Source organism: Hypanus sabinus, chromosome 11 (assembly GCF_030144855.1).
Source record: "Hypanus sabinus isolate sHypSab1 chromosome 11, sHypSab1.hap1, whole genome shotgun sequence".
Taxonomy (NCBI): Eukaryota; Metazoa; Chordata; class Chondrichthyes; order Myliobatiformes; family Dasyatidae; genus Hypanus; species Hypanus sabinus.
In genome coordinates this window covers 32,706,679-32,718,803 of record NC_082716.1, presented here as the reverse complement: position 1 = coordinate 32,718,803, position 12,125 = coordinate 32,706,679, and the positions used below count along the sequence as shown (strand labels likewise).

Sequence of the window (12,125 nt, the reverse complement as noted above, 5' to 3'; positions counted from 1 at the left end):
GCAGGATTTGGAGTCCATCCATATGTAATCTTTGTTGCCTTTATTGTTTATTGAGTTTTTCCTCCAGTTTCCCATCCCTTCCCATCTCCGCCAAGCCTCCAATCTTCTGTTATCCACCATTGTCTAAGTAGTATAGGAAATAGAGGTTTTTAGTCAAGAAGAATTTCTTTTATTGTTTAAACACAGGGCCATGATTCGACTTGTGGACTTAGAAAATTCTTAAACTTGCCTGCAGTTAAAGACGGTGTCATAGTCCAAGTGCTAAAGAAACAAGGGGCCATACCTTTTGTGAAAACTAATGTCGTCCAGTGCTTGCTAAGGTAATGTATTTTGCTGAGCTGCACCTGGAAGCAGATTTGGACTAATAACTGAAAGGTATTTTAAAAGTTAATTGCTTCTGAATGAACTGGGGAGATCAAAACACTTTTTCTGTTCAGATGACTATAATGTATTCATAATGGCTATTAGAGATGGTGCAACAATGTTTGATGTTCACTTCCAGGAAAACGGCAGAAAGATCTAATAACAGTCTTTGTACAAATTTGTTTAGCAAAGGGCGCAGTACAAAGAATCACTGCTATTTGGAAGTATTTTATCCAGCAACTTATTTAGATAACAAACTAAGAAGTAAAACAGAATTTTAAAGAAAAGTTCTAAACTTTTGAGCATGAACTCAGACATAAATGAATAGAAAATCTATATTATCATAAACTTCAAAAATAATGTATTTATATCACAATGGGTGCTTTGTTAAATCCAAATCTCATTACAACTATAAGTTATACTAGTGACTTGGTTCTGATGGGCACATATTACAATCAACAAACCTCTGAAAAGCTGGCCAACAGTAACAAAATCCACCAACTTTGTTGTCTGGATTAAGTCTTAATTGAAACACATAGCCTACTATTTTTTTGTGAATGCTCTCTGCAATTCATTGTTTCATTTTTGTGAAAGCTATTATTGTTGGGCAATGGGACATGATCTTGTCATAATTAAGTGGCATCTTTGATTAATATTCCATCAGTAGGATAGCCTCTTTTCTATTCATCCTAATATTCCCCTATCCTATTTTTCCTATTATTCACCATCTACGAATAAACGCTTCTCTGACTTACCGCTGGGTACAGGTACCGATTATAACTGACATTTTGATGGCAAACCCTGCCATCTTTATCATCTCTGAGTATTAAATATAATATAAAAATAAACACAATATGAAATATATACAATAGTTGAATTAAATAAGTAGTGCAAAAATGGAATAAAAAAAGTAGTGAGCTAGTGTTGATGGATTTAATATCCATTCAGATGACAGAGGGGGAAAAGCTGTTCCTGAATTGTTGAGTGTGTGCCTTCACACTCGTGTGCCTCTTTCCTGATGGTAGGAATGAGAACAAGGCATGACCTAGGCGACGACAGTCCTTAGTGATGTATCCCAGCTTCTTGAGGCATCTTTCCTCGCAGATGCCCTGGGTACTATGGAGCTTCATGATGGAGCTGACCAAGTTTACAACTCTTGGCAGCTTTCTTCGATCCTGTGCAGTAGCCCTCCACACCTTGCCTCCCCCACCCCCATACCAAATGGTGATGGAGTGTTTTTGGAGGCTTACCAAATCTCTCAAACTCCTAATGAAGTATAGCCGGTGTTGTGCCTTGTTTGTAGCTACAGATGTGTTGGGTCCAGGTTAGCTATTGACCCTCAGAAATTTGAAACTGCTCACTCTTTCCACTTCTGATCCCTTGGAGGACAGACGTGTGATCCCTTGTCTTGCCTGTTCTGAAGCCCACAGTCAGTTCTTTGGCCTTGCTGAACATTCCTGAGGGCAGTGTCCTGCAGAGCTTCTAGCTGCTATGTCATTACCACACAGACAGAAAGACTGAGTTATCTCTTATAGAACATACTCCATGCTGTGAGCACATTGAAGCATGGAAGAGAGGGAAATTGGGGTAGCGATGTCAGGCTGCACTCTGCTGTTTATCTTGTCGCGTCTCCCACTCCACTTCCACGCCATTGGGTCCCCAAGCCATTCCCATATTATCATCTTTGCCAGTGCAACTTGTGGACAAAAGTGTTGTGCTGAATAATGAGTAGCAAAACATTGATGTCCCAGTGAGGACTCCTTAATTCACAGTCTTTGCCTACTTGCAGAAGATTTTTCTCCTTGTTTTATCAAGAATGGGAAATGCAGGTGATGCTTTTGCCATGCAGTTGCTGTCAGCCAACTGCTGCCCATCAGTTGATCTTGGTTGTTAGTCTGCTGCTAGGCACAACTCAGTCGAGCTAAAATGTATTGAGGGGCTTGGCACTTCCCCATGTTTGCTAGTCAATGCTTGAATGGTTACTAATGTACATAAAAAGAATTATGTGCAAATAGTGCACAACTGGGCTCATTTTTGGGATAATAGTCTGGGAGGATGAATCACCAAGCCCTGTTTATTGAATAACTTTGGCACAGCCTAGGAGGGATCACTGTGTTAACTTTGTGTGGGACTGTTAAGAAAGAGCACTGTCTGCATTCAGGAAAATACAGAACACCTTGTGATAATGATTTGTTCTTTGCAAAAGTTATGAGTGCTCTAATTCCATTTTTGGGCAAACTGTCAACCCCCACGACCACAAGCGGACACCTGGAGGATCGTCTGGTGGAGAGGCTGCCCTGATTGGAGCGGGAGGCTCCATCCTTGGCATTGGGAGTGATATTGGTGGTAGCATCCGAGTGCCAGCTTCATTCTGTGGCATATGTGGCTTCAAAGCAACTGGCAACCGATTAAGGTAAATAGAATCAAATTATCTTTACAGTCCTGGTGAAGGGTCTGGTCCCAAAACATTGACTCTTTATTTATTTCCGTAGATGCTGACTGGCCTGCTGAGCTTCTCCAGCATTTTGTGTGTGTTGCTTCAAATTATCCTTACTTTTGAGAAAACTAAAATTTCCTTTGCATTAGAATGGTGGTTTCTTACCAATCCTGCTAGCCAAGATGCCAACCGAAGCTAGTTGCATTTCGCCCATGTACCTTAAACATTTTTATCCAAATCTATTTTAATTCAATTCAGGTTTAATTGTTGTTCAACTGTACATGAATACAGCCAACTGAGATAGCGTTACTTTGGGGTCAAAGTGCTAAAACACATTACCAGCAGTCACACACAAGAACGCATTCACAGAGTAAAAGAGCGCTGACGTGCCCTGTCCTCCATTCCCCGCAGCTTGATGCGCAGCCCTCACACCTGCAAGTCAACAACCCCATACAGAATATAGTCCAGACCTCCCAGCCCACCGATATCATCTGTCGACTCAATATGACACCCGCCAGGCAACACTGCAGCTTTGCGGCCCAGCCCTTGCATGTATAAGCACAAAGAGAATAGTAAAAATTACGAATGTTGTTATTGTACCTGCCTCAACTACTTTCCCTGGTATCTCATTCCATATTGGCATAATCTTCTGCATGAAGAAATTGCCCTTTGGGCCCTTTTTAAATCTTTCTCCTGCATCTTAAATCTGTGTTCTCTACTTGGAAATCTCAAGATTTGAATAATTTCTTTTGAATTAATGGACGTGGATGGTGTTATCTGTTAACTTCATTCAACATTTTTGTTAAGAAAATTCAGAAGCCAAATTTTTATGGATGAATCATAACCCTTGTTATGAATCATAACCCTGTACAGTTCCTTGCTCTTCCTCTTTCCTGTAATTTTGCTAATTTGGAAAGTATGAGGCTGTTTGAACATAAAGCATGGAGGCATAACAGCGCAGCATTTAGTGCAATGTTTTACAGTGCCAGCTGTAAGATCAGGGTTCAGTTCAGCAAGGGGTTTGTACGTTATTGCTGTGACTCAGTCTCCGGGTCCACCGCTTTCCACCCAATCCCAGGGATTGTTGGATTTGTGAGTAGGAAGAGAGGAGGAGGTATTGGTGAACTTGCTCATGGGGCTGGCTAAAACTGCCATCTGTGGATCCTGGAAGTGGGTGGCAGAGGATTCAGCATGGGCAACTTATAGGGGGGTATGTCCGTGCTCAGGTAACCATTCAGAGGGAACATATACTATTCACGGGTACAATGGAGGCAATCTGGGCTTGTTGGGATCTGCGGGGGGATCAGTGCCCTCATTGATAGGGATGGGAACATTTTAGTTGAGTTTGTCTAGTAATTGTGTCAGTCACTATTTTGCATATACCCGTATTGTATTTGTAGTAATGGTGTTCTGTGAACCCCCAAAAAAAGTTAGTGAATTGTGGGCAGGCTGCAGTGATGCTGGAAAGTTTGTGAAGCCTGTAGAATCTTCTCTGATTTTGTATAAATATGACCTAAATGTGATCAGGTATTCACATGTCCTAAAACTGGATAAAGAGAACCCAATTAAATAATAACGCAAAATCATTATACTTTTATTTATTGAGAAAAGTGATCCAGTATTGCATGTATTTTTTTTTTGGGAGGGGGAAAAAAAGTATGTGAAACTTTGCTTTCAGTAACTCTTGTGACCTCCTTGTTTAGCAATAGCTTCAACCAAACGTTTCCTGCACCTTGCTTGGAGGAATTTTAGGCCATTCCTCCTTACAAAACTGCTTCAATTCTGGGATGTTGATGGGCTTCCTTGCACGAACTGCTTGCTTCAGGTCCTTCCACAACATTTCTGTAGGATTAAGGTCAGGACTTTGACTCAGTCATTCCAAAACACATTCTATTCTTTTTAAACCATTCTGCTGTTGATATACTTTTGTGTTTTGGTTCATTGTCTTGTTGCATTATCCAACTTCTATTAAGCTTCAGGTGATGGACTGCTACCCTGATATTCTCCTGTAAAGTGTCTTGATGCAATTCTTAAGTCACTGTCCAGTCCCTGAGGCAGCAAAGCACACCAAACCATGACGCTCCTTCCACCATGCTTCACAGTTGGGATGAGGTTTTGGTGTTGGTGTGCGGTGACATCAGCGCTGGACTCCGGAATGGAGGTTCCCGGTTTGAATCCAGTCGGGCCGTTCCATCCGTGTCGGGTTGAGTGTTGAGCTCACAACTCGACCTCATAAAATAAAGAAAAATACTGCAAAATGTGTGTGTGAGGAGTGGCGCACCACAGTTTTTCGTTCCCCGCCTTGTAAGGCTTGAAAATGCCCAACGCTGGCTTCTCAGGCCTGAGTCGACGATGTTCAGTGTCCTTTTTCCTCCAAACATAGCAGGGTGCATTTCTGCCAAAAAGTTCAGCTGTCTCATCTGTCCACAGAACATTGTTCCTGAAGCACTGTGGAACATCCAGTTGGACTTTTGCAAACTTGAGATTTGCAGCAATGTTTTTTTTGGAGAGCAATGGTTTTCTTTGTGGTGTCCTTCCATGAACACTAGTCTCGTTCAGTGTTTTTCTTATAATGGACGCATGGACAGAGACTTTAGCAAGCTGTAGAGATCTCTGCAGATTTTTTGCTGTTACCCTTGGGTTCTTTTTCACTTCCTTCAGCATTGCACATTGTGCTCTTGGTGTGATCTTTGCAGGATGTCCACTCCTAGGGAGTGTAGCAACAGTACTGAGTTTCCTCCATTTGTAGACAATTTCTCTTACTTTGTAGACTGATGAAGACTCAAGTCTTTAGAAGTCTTTTTCTAGCCTTTTCCATCTTCGTGCTTCTCTACAATTCTTCTCCTAGTGTCCTCTGAAAATTGTTTTGATTTGAGCATGGTGCACATAAGCAGATCTTTCTTGAGAAGAGCAGGCTTCGTCAGTAACCTGACTTTGCGTGTCTCTTTTTTAAATATACAGGGCAGGGCACCTCTAATCCTCCAATCTCATTTCATTGATTGGAACACCTGACTTCAAATAACTTTTGTAGAAGGCATTACCCCAGTGCTTCACATACCTTTCCAACAAATACATGTAATATTGGATTATTTTTCTCATTTAAAAGATGAGCAAGAATAATGTTATTTGTTCTATTGAATGCACTGCTTATGATTGTTTACATTTAATATTTCAGAGTAGAAGATGATGCAGAAATTTGTCTTTGCTTTTGCATGTGGATTTGCATTGAAATTCATTAACATTCTGGCTGTGTTCCATTATGGAGGAAGAGGAGGAATGTTGCTTTAGTAACATTTTGTTCAATATCTATTACAGCACTAAAGGATGCAAAGTGGCAATACCTGGACAGAGAGCTGGTGAGTTCCTTCCTAAACATGAGATCACAGTCCCACGGTACTTTGTTGCGTGCTCAACCCCCATGCCCTGTCACTCCCCCACCCCCCGAAGTGGGTGAGGAAACGCAGATTTTTAGGGAGTGGACGGGAGCAGGAGGCACATTCTGTGTGTGTTCTGGAGAGCAAAGGGATGAGAGGTTCAGTGGATGGATGGTGGACTCTTGGGGGAGTTACTTAGATGAGTGATAAGAAGAGTTGTGATGGGACTATAATTGATAGTAGGAAGTAGAAACAGCACATCTAACCTACTTTAGAAACTGCCTAGATTTACCTTGCCTCATAGCCCTCTATTTTTCTAAGCTCCATGTACCTATCTAAGAGCCTCTTAAAAGATGCTTTGTATCACCCTCTGTCACCATCGCTGGCCGTGCATTCCGCGCACCCACCACTCCTTATGTGGAAAAACTTGCCTCTAACATTCCCCCTTGTACCAACTTCCAAGCACCTTAAAACTGTGCCCCTTCGTGTTAGCCATTTCAGCCCTGGGAAAAAGCCTCTGGCTGTCCACACGATCGTCATCTTGTACATCTCTATCAGGTCACCTCTTGTCCTCTGTCACTCTATGGAGAAAAGGCCCGACTTCACTCAACCTATTCTTATAAGGCATGCTCTCCAATCCAGGTAACATCCTTTTAAATCTCCGCTGTACTCTCTCTGTAGTATCCACATCCTTCCTGTAGTGAGGTGACCAGAACTGAACCCAGTACTCCAAGTGGGGTCTGACCATGGTCCTGTATAGCTGTAACATTACCTCATGACTCTTGAACTCAGTCACATGGTTGATGAAGGCCAACACACCATATGCCTTCTTAACAACACTGTCAACCTGCACAGTAGCTTTAAGTGTTCTGTGAGCTTGGACCCCCAAGATCTTTCTGATCCTCCAAACTGCCAAAAGTCTTACCATTAATATTATATACTGTCTTTAAATTTTGACTTATCGAAATGAACCACTTCACACTTATCTGGGTTGAACTCCATCTGCCTCTTCTCAGCCCAGTTCGGCATCCTATTGATGTTGCACTGTAACCTCTGACAACCCTCCAGACTATCCACAACAACCCCATCTTTTGTGTCATCAGCAAACTTACTAACCTGTCCTTCTACTTCCTCATCCAGGTCATTTATAAAAACCACAATGAAGAGGGGTCCTAGACCAGATACCTGTGGAACAGTACTGGTCACTGTCCTCCATGCTGAATACGAACTATCTACGACCACCCTTTGCCTTCCATAAGCAAGGTCTCCTTGGATCCCATTCCTCATTACTTTCTGAATGAACCTCACATGGGAAACCTTATCAAATGTGTTACTGAAATCCATATACACTACATCCACTGCTCTATTCTTATCAACGTCTTTTGTTACATCCTCAAAGGATTCAATCAGATTTGTAAGGCATGACCCTTGACAAAGCCCTGCTGGCTATCCCTAATCAGATTATGTCTCTCCAAATGCTCATAAATCCTGCCTCTCAGGATCTTCTCCAGCAACTTGCCCACTACTGAAGTAAGACTCACTGGTCTACAATTTCCTGGGTTATCCCCACTCTCTTCCTTGAACAAGGGAACAATGTAGCAACCTTCTGATCCTCTGGTACTTTTCCCATCCCTATTGATGATGCAAAGATCATCACTAAAGGCTCAGCAATCACCTCCCTCGCTTCCTACAGTAACCTGGGTTATATCTCGTCTAGTCCCAGTGACTTATCTAACTTAATACCTTTCAAAAGCACCAGCACGTCCTTTTTCTTAATGTCTATACACTCAAGTGTTTCAGTCCACTGTAAGTCATCCCCACAATTGCCAAGGTCCTTTTCCCTGGTGAATACTGACGCAAAGTATTCATTAAGTACCTCTGCTACCTTCTTCGACTCCATGCAAGTTTCCACTATTCCTCCTGGTCCTATTCTCACATCTTATCCTCTTGCTCTTCACATACTTGTAGAATGCTTTGTGGTTTTCCTTAATCCTGCTTGCCAAGGCCTTCTCATTCCCCCTTCTAGTTTTCGTTATTTCATTCTTGAGCTCTTTCCTGACACCCTTGTAATTTTCTAGAGCTCTAACAGTACCCAGTTTCTTGAACCTTTCATGAGCTTTTCTTTTCTTAACTAGATTTTCTGCATTCTTTCTTCACCATGGTTCTTTTACCCTACCATCCTTTCCGTGCCTCGATTGAACATACCTGTTGTGGGGGGAGGGGGGGGGAAGTCTCGGGAGCAGCAGACAGAATAGGTCGGGCCGACTCAGAGAATTGTTTCAGACTAAAGGGTTTTATTACATGATATCATGGAGAGCCCAGACTCCTAAAGCGGAGTACCGAGACTCTGCTCAACAATGGATTACACTCTTATTTGTACCCCAGGCATACGTGACAAGAAGCAGTTGTATCTAAAAAAGAAGGGAACTTCAACTACAACTCATTAGAATAGTGAAGTTGCAGTACATGTCCTTGAGCGGTTGTACATTTTCTTAAGTGTTAGTTCTCAGGACAGTATATCAGGCTTTCCCAAGCGCAGACATGTGATGATTCTTAGAATAAGGAAGCACAGATATCGTTATTTTCCCATCCCGTCTACAAAGCACATTTCAGTGACATGGTATATATTAGTTGCAGACAAGTGATTAGAGACTTTGAATTCACACACTCGAAAGTCATTAACCCCTTAATGTTCATCACATGTTCAACCCCTTAATTTTTCTTCCACAGTACCCTCCTTGTTAATCTTCGAGATTAACATTTCTTACTGTGGTATTTCCTCCTCTTCCTCATAGGGGAAGGATCTTTCCTTCCCCGGGTACCCACCAGTGCCCCTTGCTAGCTTTATCTTTTACCATCTGGGATATCATTGGGACATCCTCGGGGCAGGACAAAGTCCTCTTTATCAACAGATAACAGCGCAACCTCAGTGCTCCACATACACAGCACCCTAGAACACATATCATTACCACTACAATTATACCATGCGTTATCCAGCTTTCCCAGCCAGAAAACCATCGCCATATTCCTTCTCACCAAGATCCTCCACTGTTAAAGTTTTCGAGCTGATCTCCCACCTTGCTAATCTCCTTAACCTTCTCCATAATGTGCTGGCCTAAGTCAGTTATGTTTTCTGTGGCATCGGGAGTATAAGTACAACATTCTGCTTCTACATAGCAATCCTCTTTTTGTTCTCGTCTCCCGTGATGTGTGATTGTGCATAGAGTAATGCTACCGTCTCCCCTGACTTTGACTTTGTATGGGCACAGACCCAGCAAATGCATAGTCGTATGACACAATGAACTCCCACTGCTAAGCAGACCAGGGCAATGAGGCTGTAAAAGGGGGAGCTTTAGCCAGAAAATATTCCCTCTCCTAACACTGACCTAACCCACCGAAAGAAATCCCAGCCTTCTGGAGGGGCTTGAGAGTTCAGTCTATGCGTTCCATCTCGCAACTGGGTCATACGTCTGAGGAATCAGGTATGCAGGTGCAACATTCTTTCCCCACTAACGCACAGACCCCTCCTTCCCAGGCTAATACTTCTCCACTTTCCTGTTTCTTTGTATTTGCCCTCTGACGCTGTTAGGTAATCAATCAATCCCACCACCAATATGATTATTACCACTACTTCCTTCATGTTAGTCCTCTATTGAGTATATATTTTGTTGATACTCAGTCACTATGTATATAACATGAGGTGCAGGTTAGAATAGATTTATTTCCCAGTCTCAATAAAACTTGGTTCTTGTTTCTCAGCGCCGTTCTCCTCTCTCGGAGAAGATGTCACGTGTTTAGTGTTTTATTTCGTCCTCGCCGTGTTGCAACTTGCACCTGCTGGCATATATCCAATCAGGTTTCTCCTCCACCTTAATGGCTGTACGGGTCGTCAGCAGCACTAGGTAGGGGCCTTTCCATCTGGGACAGAAAGAATCTTTATTCATTGATCTCGCATATTTTCTATCTGCCGGCTTAAACAGATGCACGTTACCTTCAGTGAAAGGTGCCTGGGCTTGCAGGCATAAGTACAAAGTAAATTTGCCGAGTGCTGGCACACTGCATCCTTCCTTTGCCCATGTGAGCCTGGCCATGTGCTAGGCGAGCCGGGGACAAAAATAAACTATGCGGGCACAATACTCGGCCGTCTGGGTGATGCCATGGCCTGGTAATCTGGTGACCTGCAGATTTGCTCCAGGCACATTTCTCTTGTAGTGAGGCAAGATTTTGGGCTCCTGCAACTGCTGGACGTCAATACACACAGGGAGCTCCTTCCGATTCAACCCGAGGGGGTCTGTGGCACAGTTTGTCGTTGAAGGGCTACTTGTTCTGCTACCATGTATGCAAACCAATTTTTTCTTCCCGCCCCCCCCCCCCCCCAGAGATCTCATTCTTGGCTGAGGTATGTGTCTCACACTTAATTATTACTAAGGTCTGTGGCAACCGTATAGCTTCTATAAGGTTCAGTACAAAGGAGGCATGTTTACTCGCTTTCACCAAGGAGGTGATAAATCTATTTTTCCACTATTGCCGAAAGTCATGTGCTATCCCAAATGCATAATGTGAGTCGGAATAAACATTGGCAGCTTTTCCTTAGGCCAAAATGCAAGCAAGCTCGGGTAATGGTGTAGAGTTCTGCCGCCTGCGCTGATGTTCCTATTGTCAAGGCGTAAGCTTCTGCTATCTCGTGGGGAGCTACTATAGCACACCCTGCCAGCAACAGATCATCTCAAAGAGCCACCTGTGAAAAGAATTAAATCAGGGTTATCAATAGGTGCGCTTCTCCAATCTGGTTGGAGGAGTAGTGGCTTCCACTGCGAGCAGAGAGTCGTGGCCATCCCCATCTTGCTGTGCAGATGGTAACGGAACAAAAGCGCTGGATTAATACTGGAGATCTTTTGTACGTACAGTTGGATTGAGAGAGAAGAATCGCCTCATAACCTGTCCTAGCCGTGGTAAAATGCTGAGTAGCAGCTGAGTTCAACAGTAGCGTTAAGGCATGGGGTACTATCACAGTACATGGGTGATCCAATACGATAGGAATAGATATTTCTACCATTACCTTTAGGTCATGGAAGGCTTTCTTCCTTTCGGGTGTCTATTCTACGATGAGGGTCTCCGTTTTCAATGTAGTAGAACGCATTACTCACCCCTCTCCCGGTGTTTGGGAATCCACTGTCGATAGTGCCCTACCGTGCCCAGGAAAGAAAGAATGTCATTTTTGTTTTGGGGACTGGGATCTTCTTTATTGCTTTTATTCGATCCTTTCCCAAACTTAGCCACCCTTTGCTGAGCTGGAATCCAAGGTACGGGATAGTGTCTTGGCAAAACTGCATTTTCTCCACAGGTACCCTGTGCCCTCTTCTCGCCAAAAGTTCAAGGAGTGTTAAAGAATCTGCCAGACATCATGGTCCTGTAGAAGAAGCTATCAGGATGTTGTCTGCATACTGAATCAGCGTGGAATATTCAGACAGCTGGCATTTGGACAAATCATTTTTAGTTACGTCAGCACAAACTCCGGGGCTTTCAGTATATCCCAGGGGCAGACGTGTCCACGTATATTGTTCATTCTTAGAAGTAAAGGCAAATAACTACTGGCTATCCTCGTGCACCGGAGCTGTTTGGGCCTTTCCCACGTGATTTTTATGTTGGGGCCCATAGGTTCCCTGTACCTGCTCTAGGGGGAAGCAGAGGGTCTTCTGCTGGCGGTTGTTGCTCTGCAAAGGATGCTTCCCAGCTCTCAAACTTTTAACATCTTTCTCCCCTCCTTTTCGTTAAAGAATTCTATTCGAGCTTCTTGTCCCAGTACTGGCAGAGTTATAGTATAGACGGCCCTGGTTTCTTTCGCCAATCGTTTTATCATAGTCCCGATATCTTTAGGCTTTGCTGGTGGCTTCATGGCCACTGTCAAATGAGGCATTGAGGTCAGAATCTTTTTTCCTGATCTTCCACTA

At 43.3% G+C, this 12,125-nt stretch overlaps 1 protein-coding gene across 2 annotated transcripts in view; it reads left to right on the top strand.

Annotated features, from left to right (window-relative positions):
* The window catches only part of faah (fatty acid amide hydrolase), a 51,193-nt gene that overhangs the window by 13,345 nt on the left and 25,723 nt on the right, over positions 1–12,125 (top strand). For both annotated transcript variants that reach the window (XM_059984054.1, XM_059984055.1), the window contains exons 4-6: positions 187–320; positions 2,570–2,776; positions 6,116–6,156. In XM_059984054.1, the coding sequence (XP_059840037.1) occupies positions 187–320; positions 2,570–2,776; positions 6,116–6,156 (382 nt within the window). The remainder of the gene's footprint in view (positions 1–186; positions 321–2,569; positions 2,777–6,115; positions 6,157–12,125) is intronic.